At 41.4% G+C, this 22,270-nt stretch overlaps 1 protein-coding gene across 2 annotated transcripts in view; it reads right to left on the bottom strand.

The window, feature by feature from the left end:
- SPATS1 (spermatogenesis associated serine rich 1) overlaps positions 1 to 22,270 on the bottom strand; it is a 33,364-nt gene that overhangs the window by 479 nt on the left and 10,615 nt on the right. The window contains exons 4-8 of one of the 2 annotated variants that reach the window (XM_017547449.2): positions 15,903 to 16,027; positions 14,169 to 14,330; positions 7,426 to 7,546; positions 6,113 to 6,175; positions 328 to 443 (exon numbers count right to left, since the gene is read on the bottom strand). In XM_017547449.2, coding sequence (XP_017402938.1) covers positions 328 to 443; positions 6,113 to 6,175; positions 7,426 to 7,546; positions 14,169 to 14,330; positions 15,903 to 16,027 — 587 coding nt within the window. The remainder of the gene's footprint in view (positions 1 to 327; positions 444 to 6,112; positions 6,176 to 7,425; positions 7,547 to 14,168; positions 14,331 to 15,902; positions 16,028 to 22,270) is intronic. The other variant, XM_017547450.2, reaches the window with a different exon arrangement.

Raw genomic sequence — 22,270 nt, 5'->3', positions numbered from 1 at the left:
TGAGGCAGGGTCTTGATCTGTTACCCAGCCTGGAGTGCAGTAGGGCAATCTAGGCTTACTGCAACCTCCTTCTCCCAGGTTCAAGTGATTCTCCTGCCTCAGCCTCCTGAGTAGCTGGGATTATAGGCGTGCACCACCACATCCGGCTGATTTTTGTATTTTTAGTAGAGGTGGGGTTTCGTCATGTTGGTCAGGCTGATCTTGAACTCCTGACCTCATGATCCACCCACCTTGGCCTCCCAAAGTGCTGGGATTACAGACATGAGCCACTGTGCCTGGCCAACTCCTCCAGTTTTTACCCTATTCTTTGATGGTTCTTTAACCCACCAGAAAAGAGTAGATTTTGCATTAAGGGCACCGCCGGCCGCCAGTTGTCAAGCTCCTCAACCTCTTGTATCTCATTCTTCAAACTGTTGGCCTTCTCCTTCACCCAGAAAGGCAAGCTGTGGGAAGAAGACAACACCCTGAATTGCAGTTTGATGCAAAATTTACAAACACCCACAGCAGATAAGGCAATATATGCTCCAAAAGTAAGTAGACTTCCAATTTAGACCAGCTTCAAAATAAAATACATTAGTTGTTCACCATTTGCCCCTGCCTCAAACCCAGCTCTTGCTAAGCCCTTCTCTGCCAAGAGGCTGACCTTGCAGCTAGTATCACCTGGGCTCCTCTGTGCTTCCACTTTTTTTTTTTTTTTTTTTTTGAGACAGAGTCTCGCTCCACAGCCCAGGCTGAAATGCAGTGGTGCAATCTCAGCTACTGCAACCTCCGCCTCCTGGGTCAAAGCAATTCTCCTGCCTCAGCCTCCCAGGTAGCTGAAACTACAGGTGCTTGCCACCACACCTGGCTAATTTCTGTGGTTTTAGTAGAGACAGGGTTTTACCTTGTTGGTCATGCCAGTCTCAAACTTCTGACCTCAGGTGATCCACCTGCCTTGGCCTCCCAAAGTGCTGGAATTATAGGTGTGAGCCACCTCACCCAGCCCAGATTTTTTTTGTTTTTTGAGACGAAGTCTCACTCTGTTGCCCAGGCTGGAGTGCAATCTCGCCTCACTGCAACCTCCACCTCCCGGGTTCAAGTGATTCTCCTGCCTCAGTCTCCCAAGTAGCTGGAACTACAGGCGCATGCCACCACACTCAGCTAATTTTTGTATTTTGGTAGAGATGGGGCTTTACCATGTTGATCAGGCTGTTCTTGAACTCCTGACCTCAGGTGATCCTCCCACCACAGCCTCCAAACTGCTGGGATTACAGGCATGAGCCACTGTGTCTCACCCGTGCTTCCACCTTTGGGCTGGGCTTGGCTAATGGCACCGACAGGATATCAGAAGGTGGGAAGAGATTAGAGCATTTCTTACCTAGCTCCTCCCCTGATGTCCTATCTCCCCAGGTACCCCCCATTCTGGCAGTGCCACAGCTCCATTTGGGCAGCCCTTCTCCCAGGGCTTTAGCGCTTACGCTCTGCAAACCATGATCCCTCTTTTTGCTGCTCAGACCCAGGAGTAGTAACGCTTCCCACTGTCATGAGCCTCTGGGTGCTTCATCCTCCCATGTGGGTTCCCCCAACCCTGCCCACACGCCCATAAATAGTCCCTCTCCTTAAGCTGTCTTCAGAATCCCAGCTGAGTGTGCTTTCTGTTTCCTGGGGGTACCTTGACTAATGCAGATACCCAGTCTTCCCAGAGCCACTGAGACTTAAAAGGGCATTTCTAGGCTGTATGTGTTACAAGAGGTAGTAGGAAGTGTGACTCTGGGATGAGTTGGAGCAGGGAGATGCAGAATGTTTTCATCTTTTGGAAGCCAGAATTCTCGCACTTTTGGGGAGAAATATACCATAATTGGCAAAATGTCCTGATATAACTGCCGGGGGTAGGGAAGTCCCTGCAAGAATGAAAAGGAGAGTTGCCACATAGGTAACTGATGGAAGTCAAGGTTATCACTTAAAGCCGACAAGCCAAATAGTAGAGGCCCAAATAAGAAAAGCAGGACTAAGAGCAATGCATAAAGATATTAGCATAAAGAACTACTAGAACAAAAACACAAGCATTTCTAAATATCAGAGGAAAGAATTTTTCAACTTTGTTAAAGCAATCAAAGAAAATACTGAAAGATTCACAGTGAATATAATATGGTACACATAATAAATGTAACAAGTAATATAACAGAACTGAAATAAAATATATCAGTCAAATCAATAAATCCAAGTGGCCTAATTCACCTGAATTAAAAAAAAAATATTTTCAAGCTAGCTCACAGAGCAAAATCCAAATCTATACTAAAAGCAAAGTGCTTCAAAAGCAAAAGAACGGGCAAAAGTGTATTAGTCAGATGCAAACAAAATAAAGTAAGAATTAGAATCTTAATAACTGGTTAGGTATACTTTAGTACAAAAAGTATTAAATGAGAAAAATAAAGATACTTTTTTTTCTTGAAATGGAGTTTCACTCTTGTTGCCCAGTTGGGAGTGCAATGGTGCAATCTCGGCTCACCACAACCTCCAGCTCTTAGGTTCAAGTGACTCTCCTGCCTCAGCCTCCCGAGTAGCTGGAATTACAGGCATGTGCCACCATGCCTGGCTAATTTTGAATTTTTAGTAGAGACAGGGTTTCTCCATGTTGGTCAGGCTGGCCTCAAACTCCCAACCTCAGGTGATCCCCGCATCTCAGCCTCCCAAAGTGCTGGGATTACAGCCATAAAGATACTTTTATAACGCTAAAAGACACAATGAACAACAAAAATGTCAAAACACTAGTATTCAGACAACCTAACTCTCACACTAACTCAGTCCAAACGAGGCCAAGTGAACAAAAATAAGGAAATGTAGAGGCTAAACAACATAACCAATAAAGTCAATCTTCTGGGTATGTATCTAACTTTCCATCCTGATTAAATAGAATACACTTTATTTTCAGTACATGTGGAAATGTAAAAATACATATTAAGTGACCTAATACAGATGCATTTGTCCTTGGAAGGAAGATACATTACCTGTAATGCCTCATCGAGGACCCAGATCAAATACCACCTCCTCTACAACACGTTCCCAACTTCCGCACATGTCCTCCGTGTACACAGTGTACCACATTTGCTTTCAGTTGTTTTATGAATACTCATCTACTAGGCTCTGCCCCCAATAGACAATAAGCCTTAAAACATGTGTTATATCTTATTCACCTTTGTGATCTCTGCCTCCATTACTTCACCACCTGCCCATTTCTCCTGTAGATTAAGTGCATAAATGGTACTCAAAGGATATCTGCTAAGTTGAATAAATAATCCCTGTAAACATACTGCACATTATAGGGACCTTTTCAATAAGTAGTCTTACCTCCCTAATTTTTATTCTAATTCTGGCTCTCTCTGTCACTAACTAACTAACCAAGTTTATCTGGTTCTGGTTATCAGGTTTTGTTCTTATTTTAAAGGCGGATTGTTGCATTTGCAGATTTAACATTTTAAATTTCCGAGCACCATAATTACACTATTTAAAGTTGTGAATAACTTTGATGGCAGTAATGGACTAGTACAAAACTGATTCATCAAGTAACTTGGGGAAAAAACCTAAAATTTTTATTCATAGTTGATAAATAATAATATTTTTATTCATAGATAATAATTCCAGCCATAATGAAGTAGCAGGGATCAGACTTACTTTCCTGACTTAAACAAGTAGGCAACTGGACAAAAGGTATGAAATAACAGTTTTCAGAATGAGACAGCAGGCAGCACAGGATTGTGATCCTAAAGAAAAGGAAAACAAAAAGAAAAGGAGAGTTCTATAATCACCCAGCTTTTGTCTGGAGGCATATTCAAGACCACAGCGTAGAATGAGCAACCCCACACAGAGTATGGCATCCTCTGTGAGTCTGAGGGGCCGAAGATCTGACTTCAAAGAGTCTTGGAGGGCTGGAAGCTGCAGGGCAGAGTTCTGGAGAAGAAGGAACTATACAGAAAAATAAAATTAAGAAACTTACACAGCATTTCCTTTGAGTCTTTGCCTACCATTAAGACATACATGTGTAGGGTAAAACTGTACAAGATCAGACAATAGAGTGGGAACTGAATGGGCTCACAAAGGGCTCACAAAGGCTAAAAATCATTTTAGTTTCTACCAACTGAAGTAAAGACTCCTTATCAATCACTCAAGGCATTCAGTAGATACTCTAAAAGGGCAACATCTTACTTAGTAATGAAGTTAAACTATCCCTAAAGACTGCATTAGACAGCCCTAACAAAGCTTGAAAACAAGCCTCAAAAGAATCAAACCAAACTGCAAGCGACTTAACTGCCTGCTAAAGCAAAGCCCAGCACTCTTTAAAAGAAGACAACAAACTCCAAATACTCAACAATATAAAAATATAATGTCCAGCATCCAAATGAAAATTACTACACATATCAGGAAGCAGAAAAATGTGACCCATAATCAGGAGAAAAATCAGTCAGTAGAAACACACCCAGAAATGACACAAATAATAGAATTAGCAAACAAAAATCTTTTAAACAGCTATTATAACTATGTTCAAGTATTTAAGGAAGACATGAAAATAGGAAAGAAACAACAGATGTAAAAAAGAATCAAATAGAAACCAAAAAATAGTAATAAAAAATAAAAATAAAAAGAATCAAATAGAATTTCTAAAGATCAAAATACATAACCTCTAGGCAGGACTAACAGCAAATTAGACACTGCAGAAGAAGATAGAGAATCTAGGAAACAATAAATGCCAAATCCAGCAGCAGAAGCCTTTGTCACTTCTGCCATGACTAACTGGTTAGCAGACTTTTTCATCGGGGGACTGTCCCTGAGGAAAGGGTCCAACTCTCCCAATTCTCTTGTTGACCATAGCACAGAAGAATATGCTGATCTACTTCTCTCTCTCCCTTTTTTTTTTTTTTTTTAATTTGAGACAGGATTTTGCTCTGTCCCCTAGGCTAGAGTACATAGCACAATCATAGCTCACTGTAGCCTCAAAATCCTAGACTCCAGAAATCCTCCCACCTCAGCCTCCCAAGTACGTAAAACTACAGTTGCATGCTACCATATCTGGCTAATTAAAAAAAAAAAAATTGTAGAGACAGGGTCTCACTATGTTGCTCATGCTGGTCTCCATCTCTTGGCTTTAAGCAGTACCCTGCCTTGGCCTCCCAAAGTGCTGGGATTACAGGTGTGAGCCGCTGCACCCAGCCAGTTTTGAACTTCTCTAAAAAGCATACGAACAAACAAACAAAACTTAACCTTTCTTTTTAGGAAAACCAGACTAATTGGTATTCTAGTATTTATACATGTAAAAAAATGTGTGCATATGAAAGGTAATGTACAAAAGCTAACATAGTTGGGTAGGGTGATTAAATTTAGGCAATTGCTATTATTTGGAATATTCTAGAATAGTGTTTATTAAAAATGTAAAGTATAGATATGAGAATCCCTAATCGTGTACCATAAGTAACAATGCAACATAATAAAGACATTAAACATCTCAAGTTTGGAATAAAAGGCCTTTATTCCCACTGAGCTCCAGAGTTGGTCAGACCCTGGGACACATGCCCACTCATATGAGACTGTTGTGTATTAGAAAGCAAAAAAAAAAAAGAAAGAAAGAAAAGAAAATACCTCTTTATAGGTCAGAAACCTACTTAGGTAAATAAGTGAGGTTCAGAATGGAGTGAAGCAAAAGTGTGGAATTAGAGGAGTGATACTTCCCTCAAACTCAGAAGTGCTCTGTTGGCTTGCTTTCTGCCTCTTGAAACTCTAACCATTCTCCCCAGTTGCAATCATTTAAGTATGTGTCTTTCTTTCCCAACAAACTCATGTTCTAGAAATCAGGAGCCCTGCCTTTTTGTTCCATGTGACCTCTCCTATAGTGCACAGCTGACACAACACGTGGCCTCTGGTAGTTTATCAATTACATCTGTTGACTATGCGACCATCCCAATTGCCAGACTCTACAGAGTGTCTATCCAAACACCCTCCTTACAAACTGCCCTGTTCTCTTGCTGGGATTCAAAAGGGCCCTGTGTGCTGGTTGTCTACTTGTTCCACCACAGGAGGAAAATATAAAATAATCGATATTGTGCAAAGATGGGATAACACAAAACATGGTAAGAGAACTCACTTGGGAATTTGTGGAAGAGGCTCAAGTGGAATAAATGTATCAAATTTCTTTTCATAAGGCACTCTGGAAAAACAGAAAAGGCAATCATAAAACTGGTATGTTATCTACAGCAACGAGATCAATACATCATTGTATTCAATAGAATGTCCTGTTTTCCAATTTTCAAGTATGAACCTCAAAACTGTAAGGACCACAAATTTTATTTTATTTTATTTATTTTTTGAGACAGGGTCTCACTCTGTCCCCAAGGCTGGAGTGCAGTGGCACAATCTCAGCTCACTGTGCACCCTCAACCTTCCCGGCTCAGGTGATCCTCTCACCTCAGCCTCCCAAGTAGCTGGGACTATAGGCGCACACCACCATGCCCAGATAATTTTTTGTATTTTTGTAGAGAAAGGGTTTTGCCATGTTGCCCAGGTAGGTCTGGAATGCCTGGGCTCAAGCCATCCTCTAGTCTCAGCCTCCCAAAGTGCTAGAATTACAGGCATGAGCCACCGTGCCCGGCCTACAGATTTTATTTTATTTTATTTCATTTGTTTTGAGATGGAGTCTCACTTACTCTGTTGCCCAGGCTAGAGTGAGTGCAGTGGTGCAATCTCGGCTCACTGCTATTTCCGTCTTCCAGGTTCAAGTGATTCTCCTGCCTCAGCCTCCTGAGTAGCTGGGATTACAGGTGTCTGCCACCATGCCCAACTAATTTTTGCATTTTTCGTAGAGACGGGGATTTTACCATGTTGGCCAGGCTGGTCTCGAACTCCTGACCTCAGGTGATCCGTCCGCCTTGGCCTCCCAAAGTGCTGGAGTTATAAGGGTAAGCTACAGCGCCCAGCCCACAGATTTTAGTTTTAGTCATTTTTAGTCAACATCATTATATCTTTACATGGTTGATTTTTTAAATGATATTTTTAATGTAATACACCAACTACTTTTTTTTTTTAATTTAATGTTCGTCCCATTTTTCTCCATTACTTTGGTCTAAGTTTACCTCCAAGTTTAAGTCCACCCACATAGTAGTCACTATAGCCAACGATCTGATTCAGTATGAAAATTTAGAAGTTTTCGAATGTGTGGTAATAGAGATAAGAACAAAATTAACAACGACTTTTTTGTAGTCCAACTCCTGTGTGTAATTTTAATTATACACATGCATGTGTGCAGACACTAATTGAATACTAAAGATGAGCTTTTCAAGGAATTTTCATCCAATCATGTCTTGTTGACATCTATCCCTTTTAAAATATAATTTATGTGTAGTAGAGAGACACAATCCCTTTAAAGTTAACTAAATAATGCTAGTATTAACATACACTTACATTGAAAAGTTCACTGGTGGGAGTGTTGATCCTGCTTTGTGAAAGCCTTTACTCTGTTCTGGGTACTTATATGGATTATCCCCTGGAGTTAGCTTTGGGATTCCATTCCTTCGATCAATATCTGTGGAGAAGATTTGAAAACAGGATCATGCAAGGGCTGAAGATGATCCACAGATTTGCTGTAAGTATTGGCATGACAGCAGAAATAGGATATTTTAGTATTTTGTTATAAATTACAAAGAAGTTTCTCAACGTTCTGTTTGTGAATATCTTGCCTTAAGGAGATGAAGATAAACACATGAGCCTATGTTTGGGACGTTTTCCAAAACGTGTTGTTATGACTACCTCGTCCTGGAAAAGAATTGTTAGATTCAGATGGAATGTTTTGGTTTAAAATATAAGGTGAATCAGAGGTCTCTTTGCAATGATCCAAAAATCTCTGACCTAAAAATCTCTTCATTCCTGAGCATTAGTGCACTTTGAATCCCCAAGTCTTAGGAAGCCCAAGAAACAAGTGTCCCTGGGGCTCTGCCTCTCTGACTGGAGGGGGGGTTCCCTGAAGGAAACCAACTAAGGGTGTCTTGCTCCTCCTTCTGCCTGAGGACTGGGGCCATGCAACAGTGGGAGATGGCTTCCTGAGAAGAGCAGGATTACCCAGCAGAGGCTCTGACACCCAGCTCAGCCCCTGCTAAACCCCCAGGAACAAGAAAACTAATCACAGGAGTGGAAGGCATCGGCCTAGTGTAGGGTGATCATTTAAAGCCACACACCTAAAGTCCTTAAAATGGCCTATTTAAAAAACTTAAAATTAAGTAAATCAACCCACACACTTGACACCAGATGCATCTCCTAAGAGAACAAGGCTGGACTACAAGGCTTACCAGTCTTGGGCTCAGAAAGCAGGGACACATGGCTGGAAACACAACCTCCATCTTTGCCACACACCCAGATTCTTCTAGCTAACTCGGAAAAGCCATCAGCATGACAGGTGGGAGTTCCTGAGTTACCGGAGTATTTAATTTTTTGTCTTTTTCTTTCAAAAACCTTTTCAATAACTGACTGTTACACTTTTGATTAGCTCTTCTGTGTAGTGAAATAACATCAACTACACCCTTGCATTGAGTGCCTGCTGGATATGAGATGCTGAGGATTCAAAGCAGAGAGAGTGGAGGTTTAAAATATACAGTGAGGCCGGGCGCGGTGGCTCAAGCCTGTAATCCCAGCACTTTGGGAGGCCGAGGCGGGTGGATCACGAGGTCAAGAGATCGAGACCATCCTGGTCAACACGGTGAAACCCCGTCTCTACTAAAAAAAAAATACAAAAAATTAGCTGGGCATGGTGGTGTGTGCCTGTAATCCCAGCTACTCAGGAGGCTGAGGCAGGAGAATTGCATGAACCCAGGAGGCGGAGGTTGCGGTGAGCCAAGATCGCGCTATTGCACTCCAGCCTGGGTAACAAGAGCGAAACTCCGTCTCAAAAATAAAATAAAATAAAATAAAATATACAGTGAATCCCCTGAGGCCAGGAGTTCTAGACTAGCCTGGCCAACATGGTGAAACCCCATCTCTACTAAAAATACAAAAATTAGCTGGGTGTGGTGGCACACGCTTGTAATCCCAGTTACTTGGGAAGCTGAGGCAGGAGAATCGCTTAAACCCGGGAGGCGGAGGTTGCTGTGAGCCAGGATCATGTTATTGCACTCCAGCCTGGGAAACACAATGAGACTCTGTATAAAAAAATATATTAATTAAATAAATTAAATTAAATTAAATTAAATATACAGTGAATCCAAAACCTTTTGAATCCCAAACCAGGGCAAGTAATCCAAATCCACTGACAGGTAAGAGTGGAGTGATAGCAAGATGTGGTGGGAAGGGTTTGGACTTTGGAGTCAGTCACACCTGAGTACATACTCACTCCTGCAGTTTCTTGTTCTGTGCCCTAGAGCTATTTACTTAACCTTCCTAAGCCTTAGCAACCTCACTTATAAACTGTTTATTTAAAACGGCTACTTTGCAGAGTTACCATGAATACTAAGAATAATATAAGCATAGAACAAGCACTCAAGAAATAGTAGCAATTATTATTATTTGAATTCAGAACCGAACTAATACCCCTCATCTCAATTATTTTTTAATCCAGAAGATATAATTGCTATTTAGCTAAGGTATAAACTTCTCTCCAGGAATCTTATCTAGATGGGAAGACAAGATATGTTAAGAAGAAGATAACACTAAAAGGCAGTAAATGCCATATACTCTAGAACAGTGTTCCAACATTTTGGTATGCCTGAAAATCACCTAGGAAACTTGCTTAAAATGCAGGCTTCAACCCAAAAAATCCCAGAACCACCATTTTTTATAAACTCTCCGATTGATTATGATACAGGTGGCCTAAGGAGAATACTTAGAAATAGACTATGGTGGCTGGGCGCCGGGCTCACGCTTGTAATCCCAGCACTCTGGGAGGGAGGCCGAGGTGGGTGAATCACCTGACGTCGGGAGTTCAAGACCAGCCTGACCAACATGGTGAAACCCCGTCTCCACTAAAAATACAAAATTAGCTGGGCATGTTGGCACATGCCTGTAATCCCAGCTACTCAGGAGACCAAGGCAGGAGAATCGCTTGAACCTGGGAGGCAGAGGTTGCAGTGAACCAAGATAGCACCATGTACTCCAGCCTGGGCAACAAGAGTGAAACTCCGTCTCAAAACAACAAAAACTNAAAAAAAAAAAAAAAAAAAAAAAAAAAACCACTATGGTAAAAGATATCACCAGATAATGTCATTAGAAAGAAAAAGAGCCAATCGTGTGGTGTCAGTATAAGGTGTTACTTTTGGGGAAAAATCTCCCAAACAACACTTCTGAGACAATGTGTTGTTTAAGCTATTAGATACAATATGGGGCCTTGGCATAATTTCTAGATATCTCACCAAAACAGGTATCAGCCCAAAGTGCTGGCCACTATGTATCAACAGCTGATAGACCCATAACACTGCATGATCAGTTCTAATGCTTGTTTGTTTTTAGACAGACCATCCAATTTCTTTACATCCTGAATGTCTTTACATCCAGGAAGTAGAAAATGGGACACATACATTAAGAGACAAATAACCACACGAAGGAGCCACTGTCTATCAAATAACTTACTCTGCCCACATTTCAGTGCCCCAGTGCACTTAGGTAGAGCCATGTTCTGACTGGTAGATTGTCAGCAGAGATGATATGTGCCACTTGTAAAAAGAAACAATTAAGGAGCTGATGTGAAAAACCTTCCAGCATTTTCTCTTTTCCCTTCTATGGCAATCTTAGAAGCCACAGGCTGAGATGGAAAAACACAGATACAAGCAGACAGGATCCGTGGACAGGATCCTTGGAAAGGAGCTGCCCTGGAGAGCTGCTGGATCCACAGTGGACTTTACAAGAGAAAGGAACAAACTTTAGTGCTTAAGCTGCTGAGGTTTCAGGGATTGTTACTGTGGTGGAATCTATCTTATTCTAATACAATATTGCTATACTATAGGAAGAGCTACACAACAGAAAATTATATTTTCAGGACTGGGCATGGTGGCTCACACCTGTAATCCCAGCACTTTGGGAGACTGAGGCAGGTGGATCACAAGGTCAGGAGTTCGAGACCTGCCTGACCAACGTGATGAAACCCCATCTCTACTAAAGATACAAAAATTAGCTGGGTGTGGTGGCATGCGCCTGCAATCCCAGCTACTCAGGAGTCTGAGGCAGGAGAATCGCTTGAACCTGGGAGGCGGAGGCTGCAGTGAGCCAAGATCACGCCACTGCACTCCAGCCTGGACAACAGAGTGAGACTCCATCTCAATAAAAAAGAAAAGAAAGAAAATTACATTTTCAGGCCTATTTCGCTACGACCTACAACCGCAGATGGCATTTTGTTCTGTGGCAACAGCTAGGCCTTTAGGGCCAATATCCTGGTTAAGGCTGATGGATAACGTCAACAATTATTTAAAGATATTTTGATTGATTTTTTTCTATAATAATGTGTTGCATTCCAGTTTAAAATGGCAGTTGGTTGGCAATCCCTGAGCCTACCTCTTCATCTCATCCAAGAAATAATGAGTTGGGGCAGGGTGTGGTGGCTCATGCCTGTAATTCCAGCACTTTGGGAAGCTGAGGCAGGTGGATCAGTTAAGGTTAGGAGTTTGAGACCAGCTTGGCCAACATGGTGAAACCCTGTCTCTACAGAGATACAAAAATTAGCCAGGCATGGTGGCACATGCCTGTAATCCCAGCTACTCGGGAGGCTGAAACATGAGAATTGAACCCAGGGGGCAGAGGTTACAGTGAGCCGAGGTCACACTACTGCACTCCAGCCTGAGTGACAGAGTGAGACTCTGTCCCAAAAACAAACAAAAAAAAGAAATAATTAGTGGGGAGAGAATTTCATAAAGGAAGTAGTGTCCAGTGTCAAGCTTGACAGTATCGAGTGCTACAGTGAGATCAAGGAAGAGAAGAAATAGAAAAAGCCCATTGTGTTTGATGTTTAAAGAAGTCACTGTATATCACCTAAGTAATCACACTAAAACAAATCAAGCCTGTACATCCAACTACCATTTCACAGGAAGTACATAGGAAAGAGAAACCTGTTAAATGGTACCCAGGGATGTAATCAGCAAAGTCCTGATCATGGCCTAGTTTCTTCACTAAACAAATTGCAAGAAAAAAGGAAGGAGGACCTATATATTGAAACTTAAGAGACATACCAACCAATTTCAATCTATGGGCCTTACTTGGATCCTGATCCAAACAAACTAAATATTTTTAAATTATGGCATTTATGAGACAATGGGATATTTGGACACAGAATATATTAAGCAATTACGGTTAATTTTAAAAAATATGATATGGAATTGTGGTTATGTTAATAAAATAATCCTTATCTATCAGAGGTACATATGATATATTTAGAGATGAAATAATATGATGTCTGGAATTTGCTTTAAAATAATCCCTGGGGGGAGGGGTAATGATGAAACAAGTTAGCCAGGTGTTGATTATTATTGAAGCTAAGTGGATGAGTACATCTGGTTTCATTATGCTATTGTTTGAAAATTTACCTAATGAGTTTTTCTTTTTTAAAAAATGTGAAATATGGGTTACCACTGGAGTTGGGGTTTACCAGTGGAGTTGGAATATTCAGGGAAGAACATATTGGAGGCTTCAAATATAAAGATAATATTTTATTTCTTAAGTGGAGTAAAAGAACACAAGTATTTGTAATATTTCATTCTATATAATCAACACATTCTTTATAAATATATCATTGCATTTACTTAGTATTTATAAAACTCTAAAGGAATAAGGGATGTAGAGAGGAAAGGAGGAAAGGAAAAAGGAAGGAAGGAATGAGAGGGAAGAGAAGGGAAGGAGGGAGGAAGGGGGGAAGGGAAAGGAAAGGAGAGGGAAGAATCATAAACATAAGATTCAGAATCAAGTGGTTTACTTTTGAGCCAGGAGGGCAGTGACGAATGGGGATTAGGATTTGGATCATTTTGATAATCCCATTTACTTTCGATGGGTACTTGCAGCTCAAGAGTGCAGGGTGGGCCAGCTGCAGTGACTCACACCTGTAATACCAGCACTTTGGGAGGCCAAGGCCAGCTGATTGCTTGAGCCCAGGAGTTTGAGACCAGCCTGGGCAATAAGGAGAAACCCTGTCTCTACTAAAAACAGAAAAATCAGCCAGGCGTGGTGGCACATGCCTGTAGTCCCAGCTACTTGGAGGCTGAGGTTGGAGGATTGCTTGAACCTGGGGCTGGGGGACAGGCATTCCAGGCTCCAGTGAGCCAACATGGTGGCACTGCACTCCAGCCTGGGCCACAGAGCAAGACCCTGTCTTTAAAAAAAAAAAAAAAGTGCAAGGTACAGGACTCCTCACATATTCCCATATCAATGACCACTCTCCCAGCTCACCTACTATGGCTTTCCACGTATTTTTCTACCTAGATAAATGAAAGCCTCAATTCTCAAAACTACTTGTCTCTGCTGTGAGTTTAAAAGTCTATTTTAAAACTCAAAAATGAGAACAGTCTACTTATTTCTCTTTGTATTCCTGCTACAGCAATCCTATTTATTTCTGGAGCAGTGGTGGCCTCCTACACAGGGATTTATATAGAAAAGTGTGTCATAAATGGTCCGTTAGTACTCAGCAACTTTTTAGGGTATTTTAATAAATCTTTTATGAGTAGGTTGGGGCAAAGAACTCACCAAGCTATAAACCAAGGAGATATAGATACACAGGTGCATATATATTCATTTCAATAGCCCTTAATTAAATAAGCTATAAAATAAAAACATGCACTTTAGGCTGAGGTCTATGAGATGTTTTCCTTGTGGAGAATATAAAGTACAATTTAAATGTGTATGCCAGGCAGCATCTAATTGGAACATAAATTCTTTTCTTCAGACTTCAATGGAGGTTTCTATTAATAAGTATCTGAGGGAACTTATCTGATGACTTAAATGTCACATTTGCATTTTATGAAATTCAGAGAAAAAAGAAAATGTGGATCAGCATCTGTTGCGAGTTCTCTGCCAAAGCATGCAGCCTGCCAACTGTCCCCTTCACTTTTCTGTCTTCCTGGCTCCACTGGGGGAACATGGTGACTCTACAGGGCTGCCCCCAGCTACAGAACTCAGGGCCTATAGAATCACGACTCGAGAGTTTTTCCGGGACAGCACAGTCAAGATCCAGAAGGAAACATCACCGTATTTCTTTCTCCCAAAGCATTTGTCCACCGTCCTCTCTGATAGAGACCTCTTGTTGCCGAGGAAGACTCCATTAAAGAAGCACTGCTTTCCAACATGGTAGGTGTGGATATTGCTGCTAAGCCTCGGGTAAAATGTCCACTCAGGACGATGCCCATCTTCTGTAAGACACCAGAAAGCCTTCCCTTATTGCTGCTCCCAGGCTCGTAATGCAACTGGATGACAAAAAGCTGTGAAAACTCCCCAGGCACTACCTGGCTATACAACCTTTAATTAATGCGTATAATCCCTTGGTTCTACATCAGAGACAGCGCGGAACTCTGAGGGACTAGGCACAAAAGGAAGGGAAGTAGTGGGAGAGCTACCTAAGAGGCCTTTTTTGCTTTTGTTTGTTTGTTTACCCTCTTCACCCTCTCCTTCCAAAATAAAGCCAACTTTATGTTTGGAAGTTAAGTGTTGATTGGGAAGTTCAGAGACAGTCTTACAGGCACCTGTGATGCAATCTTCACTCTGATAACTGTGTAGGAAAAATAGAATGCCATCAACCAGCAAATGGCTAGGCCAGTGCCATCCACATTGTACCTCAAGTGGATGAAACATGGTGTTGGCTGCAACAATAGGACACACATGTGCAATGGTGACACCGGGAAATGTACCCGTGATAATTTCAAATGAGAAAAGCTGCCGTGAGACCTCAGGCTAGTTTCTGGGCCTTGCAGTGCCTTTGTTTCATCATCTGATACATTTCCTGTATTGCTAACAGTGACTCTAAACAATAAAAGATCCCCTAGCAGCTCAAGGGATGCTGGAGAAATGTGGGCTCTGGGATAGCCAAGAAGAACACAGGCTTTGAAACAAGCACGTTTGTGTTCTGATCCCATCACTGTACTTCCTAGCCATGTAGCTTTATGGATGACTGAATATCTCAAAGCCTCAGTTTCCTCCTCTATAAAATGGGTATGTCTATATTAGCCACATAGATCTATATGTATTGACACAGAAAGAGGTCCATGATCTATTTATACCAGTTTGTATATTAACCCATTTGTTTTATATCTATATGTGTACATATATGTATATATACATACACACACATTTCAGAATACTGTAAAAATATATATCAACTCTTCACAGCTATGGGGCAGAATAGGGATATTGCTGGAGAATATTGGCGAAGGGGTTTTTATACTCTATATACTTCTTTTTTTTTTTGAGACGGTGTCGCTCTTGTTACCCAGGCTGGAGTGCAATGGCGTGATCTCGGCTCACCGCAACCTCCGCCTCCTGGGTTCAGGCAATTCTCCTGCCTCAGCCTCCTGAGTAGCTGGGACTACAGACATGCGCCACCATGCCCAGCTAATTTTTTGTAGTTTTAGTAGAGACGGGGTTTCACCATGTTACCAGGATGGTCTTGATCTCTTGACCTCGTGATCCACCCGCCTCGGCCTCCCAAAGTGCTGGGATTACAGGCTTGAGCCACCGCGCCCGGCCATACTCTACATACTTCTATATTATTTTAATGTCTTGCTGCAGTATTTTAATGGGTTTTATATAAAGGCATTTCATTTTTGAAAAACATATAATACCTTCCTGGCAGAAGTATTGTGAATTTTGAGATAAAGCATGTCAAATGCCTGGCAGTTGTGGGTCTTCAGTGACGGTGGCCAACAGTATGGCAGACTTCTGAAAAGACCTGGGGCACAGAGGCCTGTGGAGGAGGGCCTGTGACTTACTTGTCTGCAACTTAAGCAGGCTGAATTCCTCAGGATACTTATGCTTTTGGACTTCAGGCAATGATGTATCAGAGGAGTGCTCAGAATGTGAGGAGGAGGATTTCCGATCCAAGTCAGCAGTGCTGCTGGGAAGAAAGCAGAAGGGCTGGATTCTTCCACATGCTTAAACTGGTAGTTAGAGCCTGATCTCACATAGTTCACGCTAGAATTGCCCTCTCTTATGAGAACTGGGACTGCTCCTCTATAAAAGTCCCTGAGCATATCATTTATTTACTCACAATTTGAGGGGACTGAAACTTATTCAAAAGATTGGTATTCAGTGGCTCACACCTGTACTCCCAAAACCTTGGGAGCCTGAGGCAGGTGGATCGCTTGAGGCCAGGAGTTTGGGACCAGCCTGGGCAATGTAGTGAGATCTCATCTCTACTAATTTTTGTTTAAAGGATGTTTAAAAATAATTTGGTGGTTCCTCAAAAAGTTGAATATAGAATTACCATAAGATCTGGCAATTCCCTTTCTAGGTATATACCTAAAAGAACTGAAAACAGAGATTCAAACAGATACTTATACTTGCATGTGAGTGTCCTTTGCAGCATTATTTATAATAGGCAAAAAGTGGAAACAACCCAAATGTCTATCAAGAGAAGAATGAATAAGAAAAATGTGGTACATAATACGTTCCGTGGAATATTATTCAGCTTAGAAAGGAACGAAGTGGCCTGAGCAAAAAAGTGAGCCCTCATCTCTATTAAAAAAAATTTAATTAGCTAGGTGTGGTGGTGCATGGCTGTAGTTCTAGCTACTTGGGAGGCTGAGGTGGGAGGATCACTTGAGCCCAGGAAGTGGAGGCTGCAGTGAGCAGTGATTGTGCCACTGCACTCCAGCCTGGGCTACAGAGTGAGATCCCATCTCTTTAAAAAAATGTTTTTAATCACTAAAATGGCAAATGTTGTGCCATATATATTTTACCACAATTTTTAGAAAGGAATTATATGTGTTATAACATGTATGCACCTTGAAAGCATTACACTAAGTGAAAGAGGCCAGACACCAAAGACCACGTATTGATAATTCCATTAATATTCTATGTCTGAAATAGGCAGATCTATAGAGACAAAAAGTAGATTATGGTTGTCTCAGACTAGAGGGATAGGAAGACAAGGGTGTGGGGGGATGATTGCTAAAGGATATGGATTTCTTTTTGTGGTGATGAGAATGTTCTAAAATCGGTTGTGGTGAAAGTTGTACAACTTTATGAATACACTAAAAACCGTTGAGTTGTATGTACACTTTAAATGGGTGAGTTACATGGTATGTGAATTATGTTTAAATGACTCTGTTACCAGAAAAAGCATGTTCAATAAAACCATTACATGCAAATAAAAACTCAATCAGTATATGGAGAAGATGAAGAAATAATCAAAAACAAACCCAGGTGGAAATGATTACAATAATAGAGTATTTGTTTAGTGCTGAACTTCCTAGCAGCTTATAAAGGCCCACAACAGACTATGGTGGGTGTCAGCAGAACATGCAATCACTTCTAGTTTATATGGCTTTGCATCTGATACCCGGCCTTGGACAATGTGTTCAGGTATAATGATCTGTTATTAAGTGACAGAATCTTTTTTCATAACACTGTAGCACTTGAATTTAAATGGTATCAAAGCAACTTCATATTGCTTGTCCTGTTTGCCCCCTACTAACAATCCTGTGATGTAGATAGGACAAATAACTCAGTGCCCCCACCCCAAATTCGAATATAAGCAATTTTGGAGGTGTGTTAGTTTCCATGACCAGAGTATAGCTAGAGACAACTGGAATTGGGGCTCAATATCTCAGAACTGTCACTCTCCTCTTCTTATCCTGACACCTGGGCTTCATTTTTGCCAATTGCAGATGAGCTTCTTCACAAGAGCAAAAAGCCACTGATAGCCCAGATTTGAATTCTCATTGTCTTCTGACCAATTTTTATTCCCATCTCCAATGTGAAAAATCTCAGGGAAGGACTCATTGGCTCAGTTTAGATCATACATTCTCCCTTAAATCAATTAAGAAGTGGAGACGAGTAAGACGATGATAGCTTCTATTTGGAATACTCATTAAAACTGGGTAGGCAGGAGTTAAAGACCAGCCAGGGAAACATAGCAAGACCTTGTGTTAAAATGTTTAAAAACTGGGTGGGTAGGGAAGGGTGGGTGCAGTGACTCCTGCCTGTAATCCCAACAGTTTGGGAGGCCGAGATGGGTGGATCACCTGAGGTCAGGAGTTTGAGACCAGCCTGGCCAACATAGTGAAACCCCATCTCCACTAAAAATACAAAATTAGCCAGGCATGGTGGTGTGCACCTGTAATCCCAGCTATTCAGGAGGCTGAGGCAGGAGAATCACTTGAACCCAGGAAGCAGAGGTTGCAGTGAGCCGAGATCACACCATTGCACTCCAGCCTGGGCAACAAGAACAAAACTCCATCTAAAAAACAAAACAAAACAAAACAAAACAAACTGGGAAAGAAGGAGTGAAAATCAGTTCCCCAGAAAAAGGAGAATAGCATAGATGAGGCCAGGCCACTGGGAAGTCAGTGGAAGCCGAGCAGCTTCTACAATATGTGAACACAAGCAAGGGATTGGAGGGAGCCACTTCAAGCAAAGGAGGCAAAGTGAGCAAAGGCACAGAAGGAAGAAACACCAGGAAAATGAAGAAATTTGATGTGGCTGTGGCAGGACTACTGGAGATAAAGCTGGAGAAGAGAAGGAGGCAGATCTGGAGAACTTGCAGTTCATATGAAGGGGGACTCTTTTTTTATCAAGCTTTCATGGGATTTCATTAAATAGTGGTAAGCAAGGACATGGCATGGTCACATACGGTTAGAAAACTCTGGAAGCGGGGCCTATATTCAACATCCTTAAAGAAAAGAACTTTCAACCCAGAATTTTACATCCAGCCAAACTAAGCTTCATAAGCGAAGGAAAAATAAAATCTTTCGTGAACAAGCAAGCACTCAGAGATTTCATCACCACCAGGCCTGCTTTACAAGGGCTTCTGAAAGAACCACTACACATAGAAAGGAACAACCAGTATTAGCCTTTCTAAAAAATACCAAAAAGTAAAGAGCATCAACATAATCAAGAATTTACATCAACTAATGGGCAAAACAGCCAGCTAACATTAAATGACAGTATCAAACACACATATATTGTTATTAATTCTAAATTTAAATCGACTAAATCCCCCAATCCAAAGACACAGACAGAAAAAAAAGCCAAAACCCATTGGTATGCTACATCCAGACCCATCTCACATGCAAAGATACACAAAGACTCAAAACAAAGGGATGGAGAAAGATTTACCAACCAAATGGAGAGCAAAAATAAATAAATAAATAAAAAGCAGGAGTTGCAATTTTTGCCTCTGATAAAATAGACTTCAAAGCAACAAAGATCATAAGAAGCAAAGGAGGATATTACATAATGATGAAAGGATCAATGCAACAAGAAGAGCTAAAGATCCTAAATACATACGCACCCAATACAGGAATACCCAGATACATAAGACTTATAAAGAGACTTAGACTCCCACACAATAATAGTGGGAGACTTCAACATCAATATTAGGCAGATCAATGAGACAGAAAATTAACAACGATATCCAGGATTTGAACTCAGATCCAGAACAAGTAAACTTAATTAACATTTATAGAACTCTCCACTTTAAATACACAAAATATACACTTTTATCAGTACCACATCACACCTACTTACAGGTTTAAATGAAATATTGGTTGGCTGCTTGTTTGTTATTTGCTTCCCTCCTTCTTTTTTCATGTCTCTGTTATTAAGCACAATTATAGGCATACCCATTTTTAGACTGCATTCTAGCCCGGGCAATAAAGCAACACCCCTGTTCTCTCTCCCTCTTCCTCTTTCTTCCTCTCCTTCATTTTTTTTTAATTCTTTTTTTCTTTCTTCCTTCTTTTTTTCTTAAAAAAAGAAAAAGAAAAAGAAAACTCTGGAAGCTGTGAAAGGAATGGACTTTGAGAATATAAAACTTAAGTCAGGGAGTCCATTTAGGAGAGCATAGTGGGCAGCTTCTGACATGGCCGCAAATGATCTCTACATTTTGGCATTTATTCCCTTCTGTAATCTTCTCCCTTTGAGCATAGGTTAGATCCACTGACTCACTTTCAACAAAGAGAAAACAGCAAATGCCGTGGATATCACTTCTGAGGTTAGGTTACAAAGAGAGACTGTGGTTTTTCTTGTGTGCACCCCGGCTCGCTGGTGAGGAGAGACAGCTGCTGTTGTGAGATGCCCTCTGTAGAGACAAGGAACTGAGGGAAGCCTGTGGCAATAGCCAGCGGGAAACTGAGCTCTCAGCCCCAGCAGCCTGTGAGGAAGTGAATCCTGCCACCAACCATGTGAGTGAGCTTGGAAGTGGATCCCCCCATCCCCGCCACCATTGAGCCTTCAGTTGAGCCCAAAGCCCTGGCCAGCATCTTGATTGCAAGCTCATGAGAGAGACTTTGAGCCAGAGGCATTCATCTGGGTTACACACAGATTCCCGACCTGCAGAAAATGTGAGATAATAAATGTTTGCTGTTTTAAGGCACTAAGTTAGGATGATTTGTTGTGCACCAATAGATAACTAATCTAGAAGATACTACAGTAGCCCAGGTAAGAGATGATCAGGACCTGGAGTGGGACCAAGGTAATACAGAAGGAGTGGAAGAGATGGACTTACATGGTATTTCAGGGCTTGATCACCAATTGGTTGGGTGAGTGGGAGGAGACAAGTATTATCCATTAATCTACACCTTTGGGGCTGTATGAATACTGAGATTATCAACTGAGACAAGGAACAGAGAAGGATCCGGTTTGTGAGGATGGGTGATGAGAAGTTCAGTCAACGCATGCTGAGTTTGAGGGGCCTGTGGGACATCAGGTGGAGATACCTAGAAAGCAGTTCAATATATCATTCTGAAGCCTGGGGCTATGTCTAGACTGGAGCTTTAGATTTGGCTACACATGCTTTGACTGAGTTAGGTCCTCCATAACCCAGGCATCATGAGAGATAAAGGGGACTTATTTAGGTGGGAATTAGGAATGCAGAAGTGGCAGGAACCGCCCAGTTCCCCATCCTACAGGACATGAACTTCACAGTCTGGGCTTTCTTTCCCTGACAATACATGGACCCACTGCTGTTGCTAGTGATATACTTCTGTTTCAGAGGACCTAAAGAGGCAGAGTTTAAGAATTATGCCAGCCTCTTCTATGTTCAGTGCTGAGGGCAGCAAGTCCACTTGCAGCAGATCGTATTATCTAAAGAATCACCTAAGCAACTTCTCTTAACTTTGACTGAATAAATCCACTTCTAGGAATTTACTTTTATTATATAACCAGGGATGGGCAAAAGCCGAATGTACAGGGGCACTTATTACACCACTGTTTACAATAGTAAATCTTTAAAATTATAGGTCACTGGTTAGACTGTGGTCTATTCATCTGACACTCCAGCACTGTAGTTACTGAAAACTATGTTCTTGAAAAACACTCAGAGGTATGAGAAAATTCTCTCCACATGCTGCTTGGTAAAAAAGCTGACTTTATAAGATGTCCTTCAGTAGGTGAATGAATAAATAAACTGTGGGGCATCCAGACAATGGAATATTATTCAGCATTGAAAAAAATGAGCTATTAAGTGGTGAAACGACAAGAAGGAAATTTAAATGAATATTGTTAAGTAAGAGAAGCCAATCTGAAAAGGGTATGTACTATACGATTCCAACTATATGTCATTCTGGAAAAGAAAAAACTATGGAGACAGTAAAAATATCTGTGGTTGCCAGGGGGTGGGAGGGGTGGGAAGGGATGAATAGATGGAACAGACAGGATTTTTAGGGCAGTGAAACTACTCTGTATGATACCATAATATGCTGGGAGCACTGGCTCGTGCCTGTAATCCCAGCGCTTTAGGAGGCTGTGGTAGGTGGATCACTTGAGTCCAGGAGTTTGAAACTGGCCTGGGTAACATAGTAAGACCATGTCTCTACAAAAAAAAAAAAAAAATTAAAAATTATCTGAGCACGGTCGCACACACCTGTGGTCCCACCTACTCAGAAGGTTGAGACAGGGGAATTGCTTTAGCCTAGGAAGTCAGGGCTGCAGTGAGCCATGATTATGCCACTGCCGTGGTGAGCCATGATCATTCCACTGCCTGTCTCAAAAATAAATCGATAAATAAAAATGGAAAAGGTACTATAATGATGGATACATGCCCTTTTATATTTGTCCAAACCCATAGTCTGTGCGACACCAAGAGTGAGCCCTATTGTAAAATAGGGACTTTGGGTGATGATGATGTATCCATATA

This window comes from Cebus imitator, unplaced genomic scaffold, assembly GCF_001604975.1.
Source record: "Cebus imitator isolate Cc_AM_T3 unplaced genomic scaffold, Cebus_imitator-1.0 Scaffold197, whole genome shotgun sequence".
Lineage (NCBI taxonomy): Eukaryota > Metazoa > Chordata > Mammalia > Primates > Cebidae > Cebus > Cebus imitator.
The sequence above is the reverse complement of the archived record's forward strand: the minus strand, read 5'-3'. Positions and strand labels throughout refer to the sequence as shown.